General features: G+C 46.4%; 1 protein-coding gene across 2 annotated transcripts in view; it reads left to right on the forward strand.

The window, feature by feature from the left end:
• The window catches only part of LOC108939110 (disks large-associated protein 4-like), a 135,586-nt gene extending 110,756 nt beyond the window's left edge, over nucleotides 1-24,830 (forward strand). For both annotated transcript variants that reach the window (XM_029246327.1, XM_029246328.1), the window contains 7 exons: nucleotides 1,036-1,279; nucleotides 17,934-18,316; nucleotides 18,686-18,774; nucleotides 19,976-20,427; nucleotides 21,666-21,757; nucleotides 23,462-23,614; nucleotides 23,986-24,830. In XM_029246327.1, the coding sequence (XP_029102160.1) occupies nucleotides 1,036-1,279; nucleotides 17,934-18,316; nucleotides 18,686-18,774; nucleotides 19,976-20,427; nucleotides 21,666-21,757; nucleotides 23,462-23,614; nucleotides 23,986-24,207 (1,635 nt within the window). In that variant the 3' untranslated portion in view covers nucleotides 24,208-24,830. The remainder of the gene's footprint in view (nucleotides 1-1,035; nucleotides 1,280-17,933; nucleotides 18,317-18,685; nucleotides 18,775-19,975; nucleotides 20,428-21,665; nucleotides 21,758-23,461; nucleotides 23,615-23,985) is intronic.
• Nucleotides 24,831-26,156: the final 1,326 nt, after the last annotated feature.

Consider the following 26,156-nt stretch of genomic DNA (forward strand, 5'->3'; position numbering starts at 1 on the left):
TTCACACTTTCCCCCTTGTAGTGGAGCTCCCACATCCAGAAATCCTCCATCAATACCTCGGCTGTCTGCATGTGCCCCCCACGCAGTAGCGCCCAGTGAGTCATGTAATCCCTTGTTCCGCCTCTCGTTCACAGCGACTCTCCTATAACGTTTATGCTCTTGCTGAAACGCCTTGGACTCTATGATAAACCTTACTTTTTAGCAAAGAAGCTACAAGAAGAGTTGCAGAGGATGGGAGAGGAGGCCACATGGCGAGCCCAGTGAAGCAGCCAACCACTGGTTTGGGAACACAAGAGGAATCAATTTATCTGTGAAAGGAGACGATCATCTTTAATCGTTTTCATTCTTTCCAACCCACCAAGCTTTAAGAAACAAAATCAAGTGGATGCCTTTCCAACTGCACTTGGGCAGGTCAAACTGCTGTTTCAAGCCCTGTGATGTGTCAAGAGTGCTGCTGTCAGAGGGCATCGTCTTGACAACGTGCACAGCGAATACGCAAGTTGTACAAATGATACCCTCGACGTAAAGCTGGGCTGCTGTCCCATCACTTCTCTCACAGTCCGGGGATTGCATTTTGGACGGGCTCAATTAAAACACTGAAGACACAGGTTCAGTGGACTTTAGGCTTAACATTCATTCTGCAGCTGCACAGCTGCCCGTTGTGCTAAAACATCTTAATTAGTCTCTGAAATTGGAAATACCACAAATGTAACATGCCAGCTTGGTAGATGGCATGTGGCTGTCTTACAAAATGTTTTCAGAGTGTCTGCCTTATAAAGCTGTTCAGCTGGCCCATTACTGGAGATAAATTAGCTGACACAAACCTCCAGAAAGCTGCCTTTCCAGCCCGTGGGTGGAATTGCTTTCTCTTGCCTTCAAATCCTCGCCTACCTTCTGACGACAGCGCTGATGAAGTCTTCCGGCACAGGAGGTCTCCCGCCTCCAGACCTGCCGGACCAGACATGATGCGCAATGTTGAGCCTGCGGCTTTTGGGCATCTATCTACCTGAGCCTATACTTCACGTGCTCTTTCAGGTGCAGGAGACAGAGACGAGCGGGACACAAGAGGACACCTGTCCAAACTCACCGCTGCGCCGGACCAGTACTGAAGAGGTGGACGTGCTGGACCTTCCACTGCCCACCTGCTTCCGCTCTCGCTCCCACAGCTACCTGCGTGCCATCCAGGCTGGCTGCTCGCAGGACGAGGACACAGCCTCCCTGGACTCCGACTCACCCCCTCCCACTGCCACCACTGTACGCACCTACAGCTCCAGCTCCAGTGAGTACCTCTGTGAGGTAGCATGTGAGAGCACACTGCAGCTTGATCTTTATGGGTGACTAGGAGTCCACTCCGGATTACGTCCAGGAGGAGTGACAATATTGAAGTTGAATATTGAACTGAACAGTGAACATTGCGAAAACCAGTGAGTGTAACAGACAGTTGCCGGTTTCTCGACTGATGGATTTTACAGAAGCTTGAGCTGTGATCTTGAACAAAACCTAATGAAACATGTAGTTATAGTGACAGTTCCACATCGGCGATGTAAGTTTTGATGTCCTATGTGTCCAAAGTGAATCACAAGAGCAAATGCTTACTTTGTGATTAAAGATGTCAATGCGCTTTTTAAGTGACAACTTGGGGGAAGTAGATATAAAATGGTACGTTAAAAATTGCTGTGTTTCATATACCCACGGGTTTAAGTCCCTGTGATTGGTCCGAGGAGACTCTACACTTCCTGACCGGGGAAGGGATTTTTATTTGTACGTGTGCAGGAAAATAGATGTGTTGTTGGGCAGGAGTTGCTCTCTGGGCACCAATCCGCGTTGCGGTGGGGACACAGGGATTTACTAAATGAATCCCATCCTGAAAACAGTGCAGATAATTTTGGATAGCAAAAGGATTATTTTAAATGAGAAAAATAGTAATGTGTTCCCAGTCCATCAAAAAACCCCAAACAAATTTTCTCAAATACCACAAAAAAATGGTAAAATACCTATATAACAATCAATCCATGACTGATGCATATAGCGGAAAAATGAAAGTAGTGGAGGTGTAAAAGTGCATTGGTTAAAACAAATAGGTCAACAAAAACCAGGTGTGTAAATCATAATCATATATTCATTTTATAAGTTTAAAATTTAGATTTCATAAGCTTAACATTATATATAACAAAAATGACCATTTCTATAGGGTTCACATACTTTCAAGCAGAATTTTTTAAATTTATTTGCAAATCCATACCTATAGAACCCATATAACAATGGGTGGTTTAAATGCACAGAGATGAGAGCTTGATGAAATCACTGTTCTAGAGTGGATTTTGAAAAATTCTGGAGGCTTGCAAACCTTTCATCCTAATCGATGTGTTTCAATAAGTTGTGACCTTCGTAATCCGTTATGATTCTGTTGCCACCCTCTTGCTCACACGTTAACATGGTAAACTGAAACACATTGTGTCTGAAGAGTAACGGTGGGCTTTTGAACCAATTCCAAAAGTAGATTTGGAAGCTGCTTGAACGGCAGCCATCCTCAGTAAATTAATACCACAACTCTGCATTTGAACACTAGTTTTAATGAAGGGATTCAGTGGAACAGAGAATCATGGACAGGGACTAATTCACATGTGTGCTCAGCCACATGACTGGACATGCTTCTCTTTCTGATGGAAAGTTATTGGTCTCCTGGGTTCAACTCATCACCTGCTGAGTGTTTTCAGTTATGCCCTGTGCTCTTGTGAAAACAAAAATATTGTGTACATACTGTATGTTGGCCAATGTTACACTGAAACATGCTGACTAGGGGTTTGTATCTTGAAGGCAAAATGTGGCACATTCATAATGATGGGAAAGCAAATCAAGTTGACAGCCAAAGTGTGGTCACAGATGTGAAGGGCTTGGTGGGAAGGAGTCTGAAATACTTTGGCTCATCTGCTCCAAATGTTTCTTTTCAAGCTGGATGCTGCCGTACTTGAATAAATGCTGTTATTCTGGGGTTAACTTGATGGCTATCTGTAAACTGCACATCAGCTGTGCCACGGGGATCCAGTTGAATGTGATGTAGCCCAAATGTCTGGCTGACAATGAAAAGACAATGCTGTCAGGGTATTTGGAGTCAAGGTGCCAAAGTCTCCTTTTCTGGTTGTCCAATAGTCCCAACAAGGCATGATACCCCTGCAACTGAACTGAGCAGTGAGTTATGTGGGAGGGTAGAGGAGATTATATTTATGCTGCTATGCATCTTTCTCCTGATAGACAATGAACAATGATTTGGCCATTCTTGAAAACCTGGCAGAAACAAAGTACCCTTTTGAGTGGGAGGTATTTTTCACATCACTGTTGAGAGAGGTATTTTCTCAAAATAAGTATTGTTCACGTACATTGGAATATGGATTTTTTTTTCTAATACTGCATTCATCTATTTAAAAAAAAAACTTTTGAATGCTGGATTTGAGTTTAGTGATAAAGCTGAATAGAAACAACCTGAAAACAAAACCAGTACTAACTGGGAAACGGTATGAACCTGAATGCAGGTTGCTGCATATACAATTGTTGAACAAATTTTTTTTTAACAGAAAACAGTAACATCACATGAGTTGCTGCATATACAATTGTTGAACAATTTTTTTTTTTAACAGAAAACAGTAACATCACATGAGTGACAGTCAGTGTAATGCAAATTTATTGAGCGGAGGGGAGAAGTGAGTCCCAAAGAGGTAAGTTTTGAAACCTTTCTTGAATGTTGGGAAAGACTCAGTAGTTCTGAGTGTGAGAGGGAGATCATTCCACCACACTGGAAGCAGAACTGAGAACCTTCATGCTTTTGACTTTGGACCTTGTGTGTTGGACCACCGAGGGGGCAGAGGTGGAGGAGCGTAGAAGTCTGGTTGGGGTGCAGGAATTGATCAGATCTTGTAGGTATTGGGAGCAAATCCATTTATGGTTTTGTAGGCCGTAACTAGAGTGTTGAACTTGATAGAGGGAGCTACAACCAGCCAATGGAGAAAGATGGGGTGGGGAGACACATGGGAATGCTTTGGCAGGTCAAACACAACTATGTACACCCATGATTGTGTAAAATCCTCCTGTACCTCAGTCCATGTAGGTATGCAATCACAGCAAGAACATTGCATGTCTTTTACACTTATTAAAGCACTTGATTGCTTATAGCCCCACCATCTACAAATACAAAGTGTGAGATTATTTGAAGTGACACAAAGAAAACAAGAAGTTTTAACTTAGCAGTACAGGAACACTGCATTAGAAGGTTCATTTGGGGCGGGGCAACTGGCTGGGCGGGACATGCATATTTCTTCATAATAGCGAGAGACTGACAGAAAGCTGTCCAATAAATGGTGCGGCTGTACAAAAAAAAAAAAAAAAAAAAAACGAGCCGTTCGCATGAAGCGATTTGTCAGCTGTGTCTGTGACGTTTTTTCAGGCGGGACTAAATAGATGTATCGTAAGATGATTGGCGGAGACGGTGAATTGACGATAGGCGCCTTTAAGAGGTGATGCTGCTTATGTGGGTGGTTTTTTTTTTTTTTTTTTTTGGTGTAAAGTGTACTCCAATGCCGTGTGTCCAAGGTGTTTCCAATTGGCACTGTTCTCCCGTCGGGGACGTGGAACGCTGCTGAGGTGGGAACTACACATATTCCGCCGGGCGTCTGCAGCAACTGGAGCTACACGAAAAAAAAGGAATAAAACCAGAAAATAGAAGTGAGTACCGGCTGCTTGAGGCGCGAACGACGTGAAAAAGCTCTCCGGCAGGATGCTCGATGCTGACGCCGAGCGCTCCGTGGACCGGCGTCTCACTCAGGAGCACTGACACTACACATTGATCGCCCGAATGAATCGCCTGCCTGCCAGCTGTGCGCTGCACCACTCGCACAGTTACTTACTAGTAGTGGTGGTGTGGAGGAATGAGGTGAGGTCGCTCCGATCGAGCGAGCGCCTACTAGTATCTACGGCTACGCGCTTGTTGTGGCGATATTGTTCACTTCACTTCCAGCAGTAGCCTAGGTGACAGAGATGGCGGGTTGCCGAGCACGACCAAAGCTTTCAGTGACTGGGTATGTTAGGTGAAGCTAACATCCACCCCGTGGCCGGCGTGTCGAGTTTTCCTTCCTTGTCGACTCTCTCTCTAGCTCGCCTTCCTCCTCTATCTGTGTCGACAGTCGAGCTGCTACTACTAGTAGTCGTGTGAATTTTTTTTGTGTGGGGAAAAAACTGCTAGCAATTGTGTCACTTCGTTTTCCGCGGCATTTAAGTTAAAAAGCCACGTTTACGAGCGCCCGCACACGTTTCTGTCTGAGACGACTAACGACTCGCGGGGATCAGGCGCCGTCCGCGTGCCCGCAGACACGTGCTGGCGGGAGATGTGCCGGAGCGCGCGCTCTCGAGGAGCCCTGCTGCAGTGCGCGCTCGTGGCCGCGGCGTGGCGCCGCACCCGGGCGCGTTTTGATCTTGGCCACGCCCCTTTCGCAGACCGCTCCCGGGCGCCGCTCTAAGAACAAGGCGCGTTTCCCCAGATGCGGCGATGCGGCCCCTTCCTCCCGTGGAGACGAGGCGCTGTACTTGCGGAAATGGGGACAGTGTGGGGGGGGGGAACGGTTATTGTGTGAAGGAAGTGTCCGTAGTTCAGCCTGGGAAGCACTAGTATTAAAGAGTGATTCATGCTGTTCTGCTGAGTGTTAAGAACCGCGGTGATACAGGAGCTGGACTGACTGGCTGTGTTGGCCACATAACAGGAGTGCAGTGTAAAGAGGTGTAAAAGTGTGCTGCATGTACCTGGCCTGCAGCCACAGCTCATTGTACATGTGAGTGTGAAGTGACTGCCTGATCTCTTGAGCCACTTTACTCATTGTTGTTTGCTCTCTGTCACCTTCCTGGTTGCTGTTACATTATCAGAGTTGTGCCTTTTTGCACGTGACTTTTTGTGGCTCATTTGCATATAATTGGGTCATTGTTAGCGTATCAGTTCAGGCTGAGTACCTTGGAGGTACTCAATTCCACCTCCTCCCATCGAATCCTCAACACGAGACCTTGGAGAACCAGTGCTCTACCTGCTGCCCATAACTGATTTTTCCTAACTAGTGGTATATATTCAATTCCTTTTATTTTGATAAAAGGCTTATCTCTCACAGCACACTGAACAAAGGCATAGGAAATTGTTGGCTCTATGTTAAATTACTGCAGCAATCAATCCAACAACCAGCTGAAAAGTCACTGTCTGCTCTGAACACACACACACACACAGTGTCCTGCAGTTTTCAACTTGTTCTTTTGTGTGTGTGTTCGTCCTGCCCGTGTGTTAAACTGCATGTCTGTGAAGTTTCTGCATGATGCTGATATTCATTGCAGGAATGCTGCTTTCACTTTCTATGAAGTGCGGAGCGAATCTCTGCCTCGGGTGGTGAAGCTTACACACGCGCACACAACTGGACGTGTAAGGTAATGTGTACACTATTGGTCTGGCTGTGTTGATGAGTCTGGCAGTATAGCGCTCTGCCTTGGGTCTCCTGTGTCTCGAACCCCTGAGCTACTTTGTCCATCATTGCCTTACTGTGGTGGCGTCTGAAGGCTGAACCTGTCGTGTCCAGTCTTCGCTCACCTGGAGCTCAGCACAGTTTGCGCTGTCACTGTGTGAAGGGAAGTTATTGTGCACTTGTTTGCTTTACACAATTGGTAGTGTGAAACATTCAGTTCAGCTTCTCGCTCCTGCCTTTGATCGTTTTACACTCGTAGAAAACACAAACACATCTTTGTATTTATTCTTGTCTGCGTACACCCCCCCCCACAAAAGTGAATGCAAAATGATATTGACAACTTGGATTATGATCTAATGCAATCAGATTAAATTAGAACTGAATTAGTTAATATAAGCCTTTTAACCAGAGTGACACACAGGTCTGAACAAGGCTGTAGTGCTAAGCAAGGTTGCTAAAATTAATTCAAAATTAGTTGTAACATGTATAATTAACAATGGACTGAGGCAGCTGGCAACAGTGAGGAGAAAAACAAAAAAACTCCCAATCACACCCAAAGTGAGGGGAAAATAAGCCTTGGGTGGTCCACAAACCAGTGGCTGCCCATCCCTTCTGGGCGTAAGTAATGTGTTGGTTTCAAACAATGGTAGCAGGAGTGGTTGGAAAGACTGGAGTTGTCATGTCTGGTGTTGCCTTGCGTAGCACGGTACCCACATTTGCAGCATGCTTTCCTTCTGCCTTGTCTTCTGGGAATCTAGAGCACGATGCCAGTTTTTCGGGGGCTATTTTTAGCCTCCCGTGTGTTTTACTGCTACGCAGCCTGGAATTAATTCCTCCGCTGAGGGTGGATTTCATGAATCAAGAGCTCAACCAGTAATTGAGTGACTTCCTGGCATCTGCTTGCTCCATGTTTCCATGAGGACCTTGTCTCCTAAGGCATGGACAGAGGTCCTTCGATGCAGCTGCTTAGGCATCAGGAGCTTGCTGCTGGTGCAGCCCTTCCTTGTTGTTGCCAGGAGTGGCATCTGCTGAAACAAATTTACTGTGGGCATGTAAAATAGGAGTCTGACCACATGTCACACCAGAATGCAGTCATATGGAAAGGGCTGATCCACTGAGGAATTTAAAGTCACTGGTCAACAGCCTAAGCTCCTTCTTTTCAACTATATCCACACAGTGGACATGTTTTTTTTGATCTCTGGTGCCCTGTTTCCCTGCCAGCGAGAATGTCTCATAACCTGCCGATGCCCTGCACTGTTGTGAAGTCCCTTCTTTATTCTCACTCCATTTACCATGTTAACTCATCTGAGGTCTCTGCGACGGCGGAAAAGTCTTGAGATGCTGCTGCTTGGCTTGGAATGGAAAATTTTAGTCTTTCTGTGAAGGGTACCAACTCATTACTTTTATTTCTGGGACGCCTCTGTCTTGACAATTTTTACACACTCAATGGGTTCCCTGGAAAATGGTTTTTATTTGACCGCAACACCTCCAAATATTACCCAAGCCTAAACAGCTCGTTAGACTCTGAAGTATAGCCCTGTTTGCTTTTTCCCAGCGTACACGTTTAGCTGTTGCTCTGAGTAAGCAGAGCTATGTCTGCTGGCTGGGTTCAACTGGGTGTGTTTGCATTTCACTAACAGTTTACTGGAATTTGAATCGCATAAATTCTTTCATACCAGACATCTAGCTGCTTTCAGTTAGTAATTTTTTTTTTTTTTTGGTAATGTGTGCTGCTGTTTCACCAGCTGTGTGGGTTTCCTCTGGGTGCTCTGGTTTCCTCCCACAGTGCAAAGACATGCTGCTCAAGTTCACCCATAGTGTGTGACGGAGTATGTTCCACTGATCTAGGGATGAGTGACCCATTGTAAGTAGTGTGTATAGCAGTGTAAATCACCTTGGCGAATAAGGTGTGTGGGCTGGTAACACTACATGGCATCTGTAAGTCACTTTGGAGAAAAGCATCTGATAAATAAATGTAAATGTAAAAAAACTGCCTTAAGAAGGTGGGTTTCTGCCTGGAAGGTGGCTAGAATATGGCAGAAACAGGAGTGGAGGGATCAAGCTCAAGTGTGGACTTCTGCTCCTCACTCTACCTCACGTGCCGTTTGCACAAGCAAGGGAAAAAGATTGTCCCCTTCCAGTGCTGCATTTCTCATTTGTTGTCCATCCAACTGAAGGTTCACATCTGTTGTGTGGAGAAAGCCTCGATCACTCTGCTGTAGAGAGAGGCTTGTGTTCCCCCAGAGGAGGGTGTAATCGGCAGAGCTTGCTTGTGGCAGTGTCATCCATCAGCAAACAGTTGGACTTCATCAGTGCCCTCAAGGTGAAGAAAATCAGTTGTTTGCCGTTGCTGCTACGGTGACGGTACGAAAGCCGTCATGCAGCAGTCGCGGTGAGTTTGCCTATAAGCCTTGTTTGCTGCGGATGCATTCGGTCGGCTCTCGGGAGCCCAAGCTTGTAAGCCCCTAAAAGTCTGAAGCCCTCCAGCTGGAGTGCTGGGAGCAGGCAGTGTCTCGGCTAGTTCCTCTGCACATCAGAATATTTGCTTTGGCTGGTCGGTGCAGATTAGCATGAATGCATTACCATTCGTGAGTTCAGCGACTGTATCGGAGCATTTTGTCCAGCAGAAATGTGCTCTTGCACGGCAGTCGGATCACTCGCACCGCTCCCCATATTCATCCTGGCTTTGGCTCGACATGGATTCATGCATTTTCTTTTTAATGCTTAGCAGCTCTCCTCTACAACATGCCTGTACAGCATTTCTCTAAGTGGGATTAGAGACATTGAACAAATGGAGGTTCATGGGAGAGCTGCCGCATTGCAGTTTGTGATCGATTTGCTCCTAGTTACGTGTGCACCAGAGGAAGTGACTGTAAAGGACGGCACTGTTATTCAAATGTCTTCGTCCCTGAAACGGTATGCTGCGAGGGTTGCGGTGTCCATAGCAACTGCACAGCATAGTCACGGTTATATGACTGGGAGGGGCGAGACTTAAGGTATGATGACTGTCATATGCACATCGAGCGGCTGCATTTGAAGGTCAATCTGTGCAGTTTTCACAGCTGTCAGCTATTGGAAATCTATGAGAAGCCACAGTTAGATCATTAAGTATTTTTGAACTGTGCGGGGTGCCTGATTGCTGCCTCTAGAAGCAAGCATGATGAAGGGTTTGCGTTTGCTGCAAAATGATGATAGTGCTCCTATCTGCAGTGTGAGCAGCACATGGGCAACACACACACACACACACATTGGCCCACAGGTGACTGCATCAGTGCAGTGAAGGTGGTCACTGCTACTTCAGGGCTACAGTTGGTCCACCTGCGGAGAAGGTACCAGCCCTCTTCCACCATAATCTGTGCTACCCAGGGTTTTGCACTAACCTGCAACATGAAGGGCAAAAAGTGAAAGAAAAGGTCACTGAACTTCAAATGCCCTCAATCTGAAAGGCACAGGGATGTGAAAAAGCTAGTTCAGATGATGCATTGTCAGGGTTGTTCCCTTTTTGCTCTGGGTCCAAAACAAAGTAGTTTCTGAATTTCCCCGGATGTTTCCTTTTGCTCCAGCTAGCCCTTTGGTGCTCTGGACCGCCTCCAGTGCTGCTGGAAACCCCTCTGAAAATGGGTCGTGTTCCCAGTCAGGCGCTCTTTGGCCCGACTCTAATCACGGCATTTGTAGCAGTAAGTGTAAGTGCACTGTAAATGTCCTGTTAATCTGCATTTCCTCCCGTCCCGTGTCTGCTGGTCATGGTGCAAATCCCCCAGCATGTGTTTGTGAAAGATTACAAGTACCTAAGTGGGCCTAGGGGGAGGGGGTAATCGTGGGCCTGTGCCAGGTTGGAACCAGTATAGCAGGCATGCTTGGAGTTTAGGTTCAGGGCAAGGCCCCCCGCAGCGTCAACCCCCGTTAACCTCTGCGCCTTTCTGCCTCTCACACCAGTAAACGGCCGTCGCACCTCCCTCATTCAAGTGCTTGCTCCAGCAGCCTCTGATCTATGGGTTGTTAAATTTGGGATGTTTTGGCTGAGCAGTTCTGGGCTACCAGTCTCACCAGTACCGTCAGTTACCAGTTCTAAATCTGTTAATCTGTGTTTCATCATCTGTCTGCCTGCTGTAAAGGTAAATTGTGTGTGTGTGTGTGTCTGCCTGCCTAAAAAGCTGTCCATGTGAAAGTAGAGGGGACTGTGTCCAGGAAAGGTAGGCCTGCTCCAGCCATAAATGTTTGGCTTCACCGTGTAGGGAGGTCAAGAAACGCCTGTTCTGCGACGTGTGTGTCATTGCTCCGCAGGCTTGTCTGTGGTGTGTCAGCAGCATGCAAACAGGAGGTTAAAATGACTCACGGCACAGGAGGAAGCTCTGGAATCGCCAGGCTTCATCACTGGATGATTTGCTGGTATTACTTCACCCCGCAGTACCGGAAGACCTTTAAAAGGTATCGTTGGTCTCAAGTGCTGAGGTGGTTAATTCAGTCCGTTTAATAAAATGCATACTTGTCTTTGTCTGCTTGTGTATCACTTTAGAGAAAACATCTGAAAAATGCGTAACTGTCATAAAATAGGTCTTAAAGTAACCAATGTTGCTGTACCACTGGGGGGAACGAGGTTTTAAACACTTGTAATTCGCAGCTTCATAATTATTCCAACATGTGGAAGAATAATTAGACCAATATCTGCGATTCTTGCTGTTCATTCCCAGCTGGTGTAACAAAGCCATCATGTGTATATGACTTGTATTTAATCTTAAAGTTCAAGTTTGCATTTCCTTTAACGTGCGAGAACCCAAGCAGACACTGCACCGAGTGATCCGTGTCCTCATATGGGTTAGTGCGTCTTTGTTTGTTTTTCCACAAAAAGTCTGAAGCTCCTGGTAATGAGTCGGGCCTGCTGGGAAGGCCTACGAACACGCGTATTCCTCACCCATTGACATGCCTGAACCTGAGCCAGATGTCGGCGCCTTTCTGGTAAGCCTACAGGTTGTTTGTTGCTGGAGGCTGCAGCTGCCAAGCCAATCCTAACATCACACTCCTTCTTTGTTGTCCCATTATGCAATCATCAGTCTGTTAGTGCATTTGTAATTGTCTTCAAACGGCTGCTGGAAAAGCAGGAGAGATTGTGTAGCCGTCTCCTCTTCGTTGGCCCGCTGATATCCGAAGACATACTTTTCAGCGGGCGAATCCCAGCAGGATCTTCCTCATCGAGAGCATCAGCATATAAAGTTGTGCGTACTCTTCTTTCAGAAGATGAAGTGGCGCTTCCTCATACAAGCGATGATGTGATGAGCAGATTAGGGGTTTGTCTTTGATTTAGAGTTGTTGGAAGGCCTTTGGAGAGTAATACAGGCTCTTCCCTTTGAAAGGAGTGAGGCTGTTCAGAAATCACTTGGATACCAGCGCTGTGGTGTGCTTTGCGCTCCTGCGTGGAACAGCTGGGTCCTCCCTAAGATGTGGCCACAGGTCATTTGGTCACAAACCATCTTCCTTGTCCCATGAAGATCTCCAGCACATGCTCATGAATGAAGGCTGTGCCGGAAGTACACACTTGGCCTTGGCTGTGACTTGGTTTGCATTAAACAAAGCAAGTGCTTGTAACAAGTTGCAAATTTTGCTTATTCTTTATCATTTCTTTTCATGGGGGGGAAAAAAGCAGTTTGTCAATGGGATCCATTACCCAGTATATAATTTTTTTTTTTTTTTTAAATTTGGTTTTAAGATGAAATCATTAAGACTATTTACTGAATACATTGGTGTGTGTGATGCTATAACCAAGAGCAATTTCCTTTGGAATCATAACTTACCCAAGTTGTGATTTGTATTTATTGAAGACATGACCACTTGCAAGTGTCCACACCAAGTGATGGTACATTTATTCATTTAGCAGATGCTTTTCTCCAAAGTGATGTACATCTCATAGGAAATGCAATGTTAATGGTAATGAAGTGTTTGTGGCTTCCCTTCACCTGTGGTTAACAAAGCAAGCAGCCTCCCTTTTCCATTTGTTGTCTGATTAGGAAGGGTTTTGCATTAGTCGGGCAACAAGGGGCATAGCCATTAGTTCTGCTGCTTTCCACGCTAAAGATCCTGGTCTGTATCCCACCTCTGGCTCTAGTACCCTTCAGTAAGGTACTTACCCTGAATTGCTGTAGTGAAAAGAAACAGCTGAAGATTTTTAAGTGGTACATATTTGGGGGTAGAAAAAGCATTAGCTAAACTAATGAATTTGATTCTAGATGTAATCACATGTGCTACAGAAAACCATACATTTACAATGTTGCTGTTTGTTTGTGCTTTTTGATTGGCTCCCGATCAGTTTGTGGTCCACACTAATGGCTTTTCTGCCGCTTGCACTGCACTACAAGCCTTGAATTAAAGCCTCTTGTCCGACAGCTGTGAGATGAATGAGAAAGCCGGTACAAATGTGAGTAAAAGGGACCCGAAGGGCTCCGGCGCAGTCCTTGTGTCGTCATACTACTTGCTGTATAAAAGCATAAGCTAATGTTTTCGTGGTAATTATTGGGGGTTTCTTTGTACAGTCACACTTTGAACAACAGGCTCTGCTCTGTTGGTGAAGCGCTGTTTGCTCAACATGCTTGCACAAGAGGAAAATCTGAAGTTAAGCACTGTGCTGACTGTGCCGCTTACTAAATGCGCAGTTATGTGTGGTCATGTCACACTCTTAGATTAAAGCTTTTCGTCATATTAATCTTGCAGAGACCGTTGCTGAGATCATTGGCTAAGTCTCAGCAGGACCAGTTGCCTCCTGTGCCTCCATGTAGGAGGTAGTCTTCTGGTCATGCCGGCAAGGTGACCAAGACCGCTATTGACAGTACAGTGGTTACCCTGGTTACGGGCAACAACACTTCCAAGCAATGTGGTTTCCGACCGCAAGGCAGTGTGTCCGTCCTAGAGCTGTCAATGCATTTTAATTTTCTCATTTTTCTTTACTTGTATCATTGTGAATCTGTTAAAAGCTTTTTCATTTGTGTATCGTACTTCTCAAGTAATGTTAGCTGGTGATATGAAGTCAAACGTACGAGTGGGAATTGGGGAAAAAAGGCTTGAGGAGAAAAGATAATGAAATGAAAGAACTATGCCTTCGATTTTCTTACAGCAAGTGGTGCAGTCTCTGAATACTATGTAGCTGTCAATTTGTATCAGAGATATGGGAAAAGTGACGACAGATTACAAGGGGAAATTGCTAATGGCCATTTTCTGTTCGTATGTTCAGTCATCTGACTCAAAGCTTTTGTGAGATACGAGTTTCTTGTATGTCCGGGTGCTTTCTGTTACAGTGCACCTAATGTGGCCGATTTGTACTGTCACCCGAAACTTATGCACATTTAGAATAAAGGACTTGACAAAAATGAGTTGGTCCCCTATCCCTAAAATGTCATCTTTAATGACTCATAATACGCTGACTTGATGGCCACGTAGTCTTACAATAAGATGCTGTTACATAATGAATGTCACATAGCTAACTTCCAGCTAATAAATAGAATTTCCAGGTGAAATTCTAAGATCCAGCCTTCAATACACATGGCCCCCCCATTCCCCAAAAGATTTCATTTATGAATTTTTTTTTTTTTTTGGGTTCTCTCCCTACTTCACTTAGAGCTGCCAATATGACAGCCAGTTCACTGGGAAAAATCGGCCCCTTGCTGCCTTGGCTGTCTGGTATATCTGTGGCTCAAGGGGGATGTCAGGGGTTGAGGGCATCACCTAAGACTAGCATGCGCATGTGGTTTGTGACTGAGTGCATATTGCTGGCATGTGTCATTTTAGAGAACATAAATCAACTGCTGTAGACTCATCCATTCTGGGAATTCCAGGAATTTTGTTCTCATTCTGTTTTAACAATATTCCCTTTTTGTCTGCAGCTGGCTGCCTCCTTTTGAGGGGGGATGGGGAACATGGGACTAAGTTAGCAAGGCAGCCAGACTGACTGCATGTTCCGGTCAGGTTGTGTGTGTGTGTGTGTGTGTGTGTGTGTGTGTGTGGGGGTGGATAGAAGGATCGAAGTCTTGAAATATGCCTTCTGTGCAGAACTAGTGCTGGTTCCTCCTGTGTTTGCAGCTGGTTTAAAATTCCTCTGTCCAAGGCTGGGATTTATACTCCTGGTTCGAGGGGGTCAAGGGAAACATTTCCTCCTCTTGTTCTGGAGAGGGAACAAGGTCCTAAGTGTATTGGTGAAAATAAGACTTAGTGCACTCCCAAGTGTCCAGGACCACGTAGTCCGTGTGGCACAACGCGAGGCAGCGTGGCGTGGTACATGCAAGAAACGCTCCTATGGGTGTTCGCTGGACCACCATTCCCCCCCACTGGGACATCTGCTAGCCCCAGCCAGCTCGCCATGCTCCCCCCATGCTGTGGTTTGGCCTTGTTTTTCTGTTGACTGGCAAGAGTCAAGCTGCTTATGTTGCAGAACCAGGGACAAGCCCTCAAACCTCCCATTCCCTGCAGCTCCATTGCACTGGTTGCTGGATGAGCATCCAGTAGACTCACAGTGGGGGCACCTAACGTGTGACAGACGGGAAATTATCGGCCCTTTGTTTTGCTTCTGAGGAGTCTTTCTGCAGGTAAGTCCGGCTTGAAGCGCATGCTTTTCTGTAAACAGGAAGGACACAGTGACGCTCGGCTGCTCTTTGCAAGGTATCTCACGGGCGCCGTTTATACAGCGGCAAGGATGACGTGAGGTTGCATGGCGACAATGCCACGCGTTCCTGCGTGCAATGCGATCGCTGTTGCGGCGCTCATCTCGAAGCCGTCTGTGTCCTGGAGACTCGCTGCGTTTGTGGTGTTGAGTGCACTGCTGCAAATCTGTAATGTAGCATTTGCTGCCTCAGAAAACCCAATCGGTTATCTTATCACTCTGTGGAAAACACACGTTACTTTGCAACAGGAATATGGAAGATACGCACTTGGTGTGCAGCAAGTTGCATAGTTGTCACGTTGTCGTCTCCTTGCAAAAGGACTGAATTTAGTTGAGAAGCCCCCCCCCCAGTACTATTGAGTGAGGTGCTGTTTTTATTTGGTCATTTAGCTGACGCTTTTCTCCAGAGTGGCTTAAAATGTTAAGCTACTTAACGATTTACTCATTTACACAACTGGGTCATTTTAGGGTAGGTACCTTGATTATGGGAAGTACAGAAAAATGTGGGAGTCAAAGCTGCATACTTTGACATCTACCCATTACTGTCCATGCTGTAGAGTGAATATCTAGTATTGAGACAAAGGTATGAAGTAATAGTTAACGATGAACTGAATTTGTAATTTGTGTAACGTGGTGTGTCGAGGCGGCTCGGCCGGGTGGCGCCACGTGAGCAGCAGCGGGGAGGCTCGCTCTGGAGTGTGCGTTACGAACGTGTCCCTGGGGGAACTGAGCACTCGTGGAAAGTTCAGCACAAGTGGAAAACGGTCGCTTATTTGTAATGTCCTCATGAGCGCTGCTGTGCAGGTGTTGACAGCTTTCACCACTCTCTCTGGTTTTGAGGGCCGCAGTGTTGTTTGGAAAGCACGTCTGTGACAAAAACATTGCTGGCGCCAGGAAGAGGCCTGCAGTTTTCCCCAAAGTTGGGTTCTACGTTTAAACGGAAAAAGTAAGCTGCAAGGCGTCCAGTTGTCCTAACAGATAAATGTAAAACCGTGGCCTGTGCAAGTGCTGTTAAATAAAAGACTCTTCTCCTGAACAAGTGAAATGTTGCGGTTAGAATTCATCAGAGTGACGGTGAAGGAGCTGCTCTGACAGCTGGTTGCTGGGTTCCTGCTCAGCTGTGGCCAGATAGGAGGTTGGGAGTAGTGAACACATTTGCATGTTTGCAGGCTGGGAAACATAGTGGTTAGATTAACTACAAAGGTATTTTACCTGAATTGCTCTTGTAAAATAGGTAGTTATCAGTCAACTCTGGCTGCCTACTCATCTTCATCACAAGAAATCCAAACTCTAAAACCCACTGGTTCTCAGTCTTGGACCCAAAGTAGTGGAATGACCTCCCTCTCTCCCTCGGGACTGCTGAGTCCCTTTCAACAGTCATAAAAGCAAAAACTCGCTCATCTTTTTGGTCCAGTTTGTTGAAGACTTCTGAAACCTCACCACGTGCTACTTATTTATCCATCTTCCTATTCATATGTCACTTAAGTAGGTAAATAAGGGTAGGTAGATATCAAAGCCTTCTATCTTATGGGGATGCACTTCTGTTTCCTGAGTTGTATGTTGCTTTGCAGAAGAGCATCTGCCAAGTGCATGAATGTAAAGGTATAAGTTGGTTAAAAAAAAAAAAAAAAAAAATTTTGTATATACGGTAAGTGCGAGTACATGTGTATAACCTGGGCAGCACCTATATTGGACAAACTGGAGAGAAGAGAAACATGCAGTTTTTCCTACTTGTGTGGGAACTGCTCCAGAAGAGCTGGAAAGACATATCTTCTAATTTCATGATCAAACTTGGTCTTAAATACCTTGTGGGGGAAAAAAAGGAGGAAGGAAAAAGTAGCAGGTTTATTGCTTTTTAATGTCGTATCTTTGGTATAGTTCAAAAGAAGCTGAAGAGCATCTGCCGAAGCAACATGTAATTACTGTTACTTTCAATGATAGTTTTGTGTTCCTGATCCACAAGTTCTGCGGTTAACCTTAGTTATCGTAGCACAACAGTGCAGTTTTCCTTCATTAATTACTCTGATACCGTACGACTGTTTACCTGCTCCCATCTAGCTGTTGCGTACCGCGCACAAACGTAACAAAGCGCAGGTTTCCTGTCAGGGTCCAAAGATGTGCCTTTCATATTGGTTGCTCAGAATAGCCTCTGTGTGTGTACACTTCTGTTTTTAAGTCAGAAAGCCAAAAGGTGTCTAACCCTTTCACCATGTAAACCTTGACATGTTATAAAAAACTTTGATTCACGAAAAAATGTATAATCCTCGATTTGTTTGCAAAAACACAGAATAAATACGCATGTAAATGCTCCCCCCTACCCCCACCTCTCCCCATGTTTGTGCGGCTTTTCTCCCGCAGTTCAGAGACGTGTCTCGGGTGAACTGGTGACTAAATTGCCTGGTGCGTCTCTGCATTTCTGCAGTATAAAGGTGTGAATGACTGACTGTAGGGACTTAAGTGCCATGTGTCTAACAGTGTGAGTTACCTTGGATAAAGGTGTCAGCTGAATATTAGTTAACCATGTGTTGCTTTGGCAAAAAGCATATGCTAAATGAATACATGTAAATTTCTTGCATTGCTCGGTTGTCAGGATGTGTGCAAAATCCAAATTTGGACCTCATAAAGGCGAAGAAATGCTTTGGAAGCTGAAGTAGGGGTGCTAAAGTTGAATTCTTGTAACTTGAATGGGGGTCGCTCAAGGATGACTACCGATATTTGTAGTGGCTGCCAGTGGACGTGTTTGCTGTGTGGACCACCGTTCCAGGTTCCTCCACTGACTTGTCGACCCTCCGTGTGTCCCCCTCCAGTCTCCACGTGTATAACCACCTGCAAGAGGACGCCCCCCCCGGTGCCCCCTCGCATCGCCTCCAAGCCCTACATCTCGGTGACTGTGCAGAGCAGCACCGAGTCGGCGCAGGATAACTACTTGGACAGCCAAGAACGCAAGAATGAAACGCACTGCCAGCGCAGCAACTCCTCCGACAGTCTAAGCAGCTTGCAGCCTAGCGGTCCGGCCAAGGGCTGCTCTATCCAGCCTGTCACCGTCCAGCCAGAGCCCCCTGCCCCCAGCAGCCCTCCCAAGGAGCTCCGGCACGAAACGTTGAAGACGCCTACGGACACCCTTGTAGCTGAAGAGCCCCAGGTCGACCCGGTGCCTAAGAGGAAGCTCTCATCGTCAATCGGCATACAGGTTATTGATCGCAGCACTGTTACAGATGTCTCTTTAGCCACATGTTATATTCTGCCTGTGTAACTGGTCCCATACGATGAGTGACAGTAACAGAATAATCCTGTTTCCTCTTGAACGTAATTTGGTTTTCTGCAGAACTACTGCTGCAGCAGCCAGCAAGCCCCCAACGGTGCTAATGATAGTTTGAATGACAATCTATGAATAGAAGTGGACTGTGAAGGACAGAGGTGCCATAGCTTATAGTTGAGGCAAAGTGCACTGCTGTACATATTACAACATAATGTTTGCTTCCATGCATCTGGGTGATCTCTTGGCCTCCAGGGCCTAGTATGTCTAACGGAACACCGGTTTGGTGCAACTGGCAAACAGGTGGACTGCATCCTGCCGACCCAAAAGGAGGAAACGCCCCCCTTGACCAGGTTCCAGTCAATCGGAGTTCAGGTGGAAGACGGCTGGCAGTAAGTGGAGAGCCCATCCTGTTCCATACCCCCCCCCATTTTTTTAACCAGTTCCACTGATACTGATATTCAGTGCCACAAAATCCTTATTTCGTTCCTACTCACGTTTTAACTTGATGCCACCTTCTGCTTTTAGTCATATTTTCACATTTTAAACGGGCTTCCACATCCCAGAAGTGCATAGTGCAGATTGTCATGTGGGTGTTTCCTTTCCCCTTCACCAGTCTAATCGCTGGTTTCAAGTGCCGCAATATTTACGCTTTGTGTGCGTGTTTCTTCAACTGAGACTCCGACCCAAAAAGGCATAATGTGGCTGTTAAAGGCCTTTTTATTTATTTACTTTTTGATTAACGGTAAAACAGCACTGGGTCACAGCGGTCTAGACACGGGAATGGTGCACTAAGACTATAAATGTATATAATTTAATGCAAAGGAAAAGGGTTACAGTATTTAACGGGTGATGGGGATTAAGGAAATTCTAAGAAGTTCTGAAAGGGTGTCTACAAATTCAAGAATTCCTCCGATGCTTGATGATGAAAGCTGACACACATCTAACCACACATTGCTAGAAGCAGCTTCTAGCGTAGAGCATAACAATGAATTACATTTTTCCCTTACCAAATATGTAAAAGTACACAGCCTTGTTTTCAACTTCAAATTCCTCTGTTTTGGAAGGTTATGGTCTCATGGCACTTCTCCTTATAATGGCATACTGCTTTGTGTCTGGGTGTAGTCTGGAATAGTGGGTTCCCTGCAGAGTCCGATGAAAGGGCCACCCTTCCTCATGTGGTTTTTCTTTCCCCCTAAACCATCCATGTGCCCTGACTGCTAACAGGAAGGAAAGAGCATAGTTCTGGCTGAGCCTGTCGGTGGAATTATACTTTTTCCTCTGATTTTAATGGGATGTTTACCTGCGTTAGGCCTCTGCAGCTCTTAGTCGAGTGAACAGCACACTCGGACCACTGTGTTCCTGGGATCAGTTGTGGTGGGAGTGGCATCCATGTGCTTGTTAAGCGTGGGGTCTCCCCTGTGCAGTTCAGTAATGAGCTCACTGCAGTCATTCTCTAATACTGACGTTTATCCAGAGTAAGTCCTGTAACAAACGCGGTTGTGGTCCAGGCGGGAGCCTGTGTGGCTGTAGCAATAGCTCTATGGCTATTTTTCAGCTGCTGATGTTGCCTGGTTAACCCTGTTTTCTCAGACTCAGCCAGGCCAGCAGCATGGCATCCAAACAGGAAATGGGCTCTGATGTGCAGGACCTTCCCAATTCTAAGTCCATGGAGAAAAGCATGGTTAACAGCACCAGTCTGCCGCTGGAGGGAGAGTCCACACCGCAAGCCCAGGGTCATGGTGAGAGCGGAACCAAACGGCAGCTGACCAACCGCACAGCCACACGGAGCAGCTCCTCCTCCTTAGAAACCTTGGACCCAGCGCTGGACCCTTCATCTCTGCCCCCGCCGGACCCTTGGTTGGAGAGCGGCAGCGGCAATGGCAACGGAACTGGGCCTATTGGCCCTCCTCAGACCGGTGGGCTCGCGTGCCGCCGGGACGGTCACTGGTTCCTGAAGCTGCTGCAGGCTGAGACTGCACGTATGGAGGGATGGTGTCAGCAGATGGAGCAGGAGACCAAAGACAACCAGCTCTCTGAGGAGGGTAAGCATCCTGGCCTTAACTACTTTGCATGGAATTGCCCGCATCTTATTCCTGCCCACTCCCACTGTCACAGTGGGAACTGTTCCCTGCCACCCCCCTGTCACGCACAGCAGTGAAATGAACCATACTTCGAGTCCTACTAGAACATGGCAAAACAGTCATTTACACTGTTCAATTTCGGTTATAGTTTGAGGCCAGAAAAGCCACCCAACTTGGCAGAACCCCGTAAATGGTAAAGCGCTGCATGGAGACTTTCCAGAATTGTTTCGAGCTGTTCCTCTGGGAAAGACTGGGTGTGAATCTGTGTCCACTTCAGCCAGTCAATGCAGCACGGCAGAGCAGAACGATGCCATGATGAGAGTTTTACTAGTGTGTAGCTGCCAGACACTGATTAACATGGACACCATGGGTATAAGATCAATGATACTGAATCATCAGATGTCCTGGACGGCTCCATCTTCACTGCCGCAACTCTGTTGTACGCTTTTTCATACATAGTGAAACAAATCTTGAGGAAAAAGTGTTCTGTTTTGAAAGCATGTAATATTCACACGAAGTGTGTTCATAGCCTTGCATGGTATAGTTTGAAAAGCCAAAATGGCATTAAAATCTTGATATGAAAGTCCTGATATGTTTGAGGGGTGATGTTTGGCCAGAGGTGCGACTTCAACAGCTACCATAAAGCTTTGGGTCCTCTGGTCCTGATCCTTTGCACATGTAACCAACCTTATTTGCGTTACCTTTACAGGCACCTCCTTCATCCTCGTTTTGCTCTGGAGCGCGTCACTATGGCCGATACCATGTGTGGTGTCTGGCGTTGTTCCGCTGCAGCCTGATATTTTGATTGTGGGGAACTATAGTGGTGATTCTCTACCTGTGTTCCTTTCCTACACCGGTACCCCTATCCTGGGCTTCTTTTACCTGCTGCCGCCTCACTGTGTCCTGGTGTCTTTTTCCCTGCAGGGACTGTGCGCAGGTCATCCTCTCTACACATTGAATCTGTTACCTCAGTCTCTTGCAGGACTCGTCCACCTGGTTTCTCGATAACAGCGGCACCTGGAAGCCGGGTTATGTTCTGTATCCACTGCACACTGTCTGTTCTGTCAGCGTTTTGCCTTCTGAATGTTCGGAGGATGAGCATAGAGGAGAGCATAGTTTGGTGAACCGAAAGGTTCTCCTGCTGATGGTAACTGCTGTATCTCCTCCCAAGTCATTTAATGCACAATACTGTGTTTCAGTGCTGGGGAGGATCCGTAGTGCAGTGGGCAGTGCGCAGCTCCTCATGTCCCAGAAGTTCCAGCAGTTCCGAGGGTTGTGTGACCAAAACTTGGTAAGTGAACCCGCTCTTCGTGCCCACTTTCTTTTCACAAATGGCCAATGTTTTGTTGTTTGGAGGCATCTGTCCTACTGTTTGGCTTTTTAGACTAATAACCTCACTCCTCGCTGACTGCACAGGGGACCAGTTGCTGTCATAGTAAGTCAAAAGAATTGTGAAGAAAGTAAAAGGTGAACCTTTTGCTGTTGCAACTTTGTCTGCTCTCACTGGATGCAGCAATAAGTTGATGGCTGTAAAGCACTTTCTGCCACGCAGACTTGAAGCGAAAACAAGTCTTTCGCAGACCTTTCATGTTGCTATGACAGCAGCCCAGTGATGGCGGACTGTCGCACTCCTGAGCAGGTCTGGGTGCAGAGTTCAGGTAGGACAGCTTTAAGGGGCTGGGAGAGGAAGGTGGGAACCTTCATCTCTCGTGGGAGACCACCTGCAGAATGGATTGCATGGCAAACTCATGCCACCCCCACCTGTGCCCCAAATTTTGCTTTTGGACATGTCATTTAAACCAAATCTTTTGCAGTGTTTACAATCAGCAAAGGAGTACTTCAACAGTGCTGTATAAGTGGGTTAAAAAGTTCTGGTAACATCTGATATTGCGTTACGGAAAAGTGTCAGCAAATGAGTAAATGTCCCACATGTGAGTTATACAATCCAGAATTCCAGTGCTTCAGTATTTATTCTTTAAAGACCTCTTCAAGATTCTTGTTGAACAAGGCTATCTTAAGTGAGCATCAGTATGATCTTCATGGAACAGGAATGTAGGGGCATCTGACCTCTGGAATCTGCTTGGAATCCGCAGCAATTGCATCATGGAAACAATGCCGAGAACAGCCGTGTGTGTGCGCGCGCCTGTCTGTTGCGAAAGGATCATTCTCTTGGGGAATGAGTCCTCCTGAGGTTTCTGGGGTTCCCAGGCTTCCCTGGAAAAACTCGATGGTACCACACATGCTCTTGAGTCAGAGAATTATTGTAGACTTTGTGTCTCGTGCTGCAGGATACTTGTAAGCTGTTATCACTGGCAAGTAGGTGGGCTGTTGATGAATCACACAGTAACGTCCCCCAAGCAAGACCTTGGGCTCGTACTTAAAACAGTATTGTATAAAGCTACATTTTAAATCTGAAAAATTACATATTTGAAGTGGTTTTTAAACTCCAGAGCCAGACAGCATATATATTTGTTTGTGGCATAGTTTATTTTTTTTTATTTATATAAATTCTCCCACCCCACTGTGGTTATACACACTGCCACACTGCTCTGCTGTTCATTCTTTGTCTACTGACTCTAACACCCTAGAAAGCGCTTTCCTCTTTGGGAAAGGCCTGTTGCAAGCTTCCTGTTTGGTGGAGTGGTTGAAGAGTGCCCCCTATCGTTGGAGATGACGAAATGTTTTAACACTGACTGGAGTCCTGCTCTTGAAAGCTCAGTACTGTTGGCACTCGTTTAAATGTTGGCAGTCCCCCCCCCCCCATTTTGTCTGCTCTGCTGAATTTAATTTCACCCATTCTGTCAATGGGGGTGCATGATGTTGGCTAGTCACAAGTTATCAACAGGTGACACAGTAGAACTGTTGCCTTGTAGTTGGAAGATCCCTGCTGTTGTACTGTTGATCAAGGTACTTGCTCTCTGTAAAATGATCCTGCTTTATGAATGTGTGAATCAAACATGGGCTAAAAGTAAATGTGTATCTGCTTCTCCTCTAGAATGTCACCGCTAACCCACGGCCCACTGCTCAGGACCTCGCTGGCTTCTGGGACTTACTCCAGCTCTCCATTGAGGACATTAGCATGAAGTTTGATGAACTCTACCAGCTCAAGTCCAATGATTGGCAGCTGGCAGACTCCACAGACAGGAAGGTATGATGCCAACCCCTAATTCTTTTTGCCCCCTTGTGCTGCTCCCACTGGGGGTGCTGTCCTCAATCAGTGAGAAGTCATAGGTGATTGAACAGCATGAGTCTCTAGTGCAGGTTATGGAGTGCTTTCCTAAGTAATTCTGACTGCATTGAGGAAGCGGTAGAAGACTTAGAAGTAGCTTTTCTGCATCCAGAACTTGCCACAAAAGGTTGTGCTTTCTCACATGAAGACCTGCAGGTTGTAACTTTTACGTAGCTCTTTATCCCCTAGCTTACATATCCAGCAGTGTGAACAAATAACATCAGAAGCTGCTTCTGTCTTCTCTCACGTGGCTTTTCTCCCGGTGGATTCTGCCATGCAACATGCCCAAGGAGGAAAAGAAGCAGCCACCCCCAGTGCCAAAGAAACCCACCAAGGTCAAGCCGGTGGTGGGCCGTGACAAGGCCGCCGGTGGCGACTCGGACAAGCAGCGGCAGGAGGCCCGCAAAAGGCTGATGGCAGCCAAGAGGGCTGCATCGGTGCGGCAAAACTCTGCTACAGAGAGCGCTGATAGCATCGAAATCTACGTCCCCGAGGCACAGACTCGTCTCTGAGTGCGAGACACACACAGGTGCTGGACCCTCGCAGGTGAACCAGCAGACCAGTACGTGTGCCGGTCCTGGCAGCAGAGTGGATCATGTGGAGCATGACTCCAAAGGGAGGGTGCATGGAGAAAAGCACTCTTTGTACTCAGCTGCCATGGAAAACCTCAAGACTTTTATTACTGTTGTTATTAGTATTATTATTATTACTGTTCTAATTGTAACTCTTACAACTCCTCTTGGACTGTTGCACATGTTCTAGTATCCTGACAAAGATGTCCTCAACCACTTGGATTTACAGCATCAGCATCTCCCCCACCTTTGGCCATTCCCTCTCCTCCTCTCGCTCTTCACTGGTATACCAGGCCGTACGGTGGGGAGAACACCGATGGGCGCATGTCCTCTCCTTCAGTCCGTCTTCCTACTTCCTTCAGCTCGTTACATGCTGTTGGCCTGACCCTGAGGTCCATCTCATGACCTACAGAAACGTGGCCATGTGGCAGAGGCCTGGCAGAAATGACAGGCAGGCACACCAGACAGTGGAAGTTAGATGGGAGTTTGTGGGGAAATGTCACAACCCCTTTTCAGATGAGGTCTGAGGAAGGCCTCTGTCCCAAGTGGCTTTTTTTTTTTTTTTATAAAAAAATACATTTCTTAAAATGTTACCCCATCTGTTTTTTGGAGTCCACTCTTGCATTGTGTGAGGTACCTTGTATCAAACTGACCGACAACATTGTCCATGTGTCTGAGTCCTGTGTGACTGTAGGGGGCACTGTCATGTGAGAGATGCACGTTCAGCAGGCATCTACACGTTCGTAAACCTTAGCGTCCAGTTCATGTAACCAGTTTCTGTTCGCTCTCGGTCACAATCCATCGCTTGCATTCTCAGTTATTTGTCCACACAACACACACTAACTGGTAATGCACACACCTGCAAATGTTGCACTTCTGTTCAGACATAAATTGGATCTGTCAAATGTGCAGATAGCCTGTCGGTTTGACAGCAGCTCTCGTGTCTCTGCAACGAGCTGTTCCAACTTAGACCCAGACAGTGTGTGCCATAAGACATATTCAAGGCTGCCTTTAAGAATGAATGTGACTGTTGAAAGCACTTTAGGGTTGCTTATCCAGGCCAAGGCAGGGTGCGGGTTGTTGAGGTTACCACATCTAGCTGGTCCGCCTGATGCTCTGAACACATCATTGCAGGCTAGTCCTCAGTAGCTGTAATTGCTAATACATGAAACTGTTACTTAGCCAGTTAAAAATTTGAGATCCCCCCCCCCCCCCAACTATTCCGATATTCTTGGAATCCTGGTTTAATGGGCAGGTGATTTGCGCCTCTTACCTAGCAGCCAGTCGTACTGCAGTTGCGTTGCAATTGCAGCTATGAGAAGCACACTGCTGACTGACGTGAAGTTAAGAATGGCAGCTGGTTCTTGCAAATGTAAACGAAACAATTTTAATAGTAGGATCTTTTAAAAGCAATTAATCTGGGAAAGCATTCCATGTATAAACAAATCAATACATTATGGTAGGGGCTGTCAGTACACACGTCTGATCTCAATACCTGCATTTCAAGTTGTCGATCTTGGCTGCCCCTCAGTTTGCTGTGTGCATGTTCCTGTGTTAGCCAGCACACCTCCTAGTGGCAAGCACCAGCCCTGCAGCCACATGTCGTCTGTACTGTTTCCGTTGGACAGGACCAGGATGGAAAACGGGATGCCTGCTTGGAGGTTTCCAAAGGATTTTGTAGTTGTGCTTCTGTCCGCCATGTACTTTTGCATTTTACTTTTTTCAACCCAACCTGTATTTTCAAGAAATCATTAAATGTCCTTTGTTGCACATTGTCTTCATCTTCATTTTATTTAGTGTCAAACGTATCTTTTAAGTTATTCATGTGAACTTCAGATGTTGAAAAGTGGTGTCTCACAAGTGCAAACCTGCATACTTCCAGACAGAGG

The sequence above is a fragment of the Scleropages formosus genome, chromosome 19 (genome assembly GCF_900964775.1).
Source record: "Scleropages formosus chromosome 19, fSclFor1.1, whole genome shotgun sequence".
NCBI classification, from domain to species: Eukaryota; Metazoa; Chordata; class Actinopteri; order Osteoglossiformes; family Osteoglossidae; genus Scleropages; species Scleropages formosus.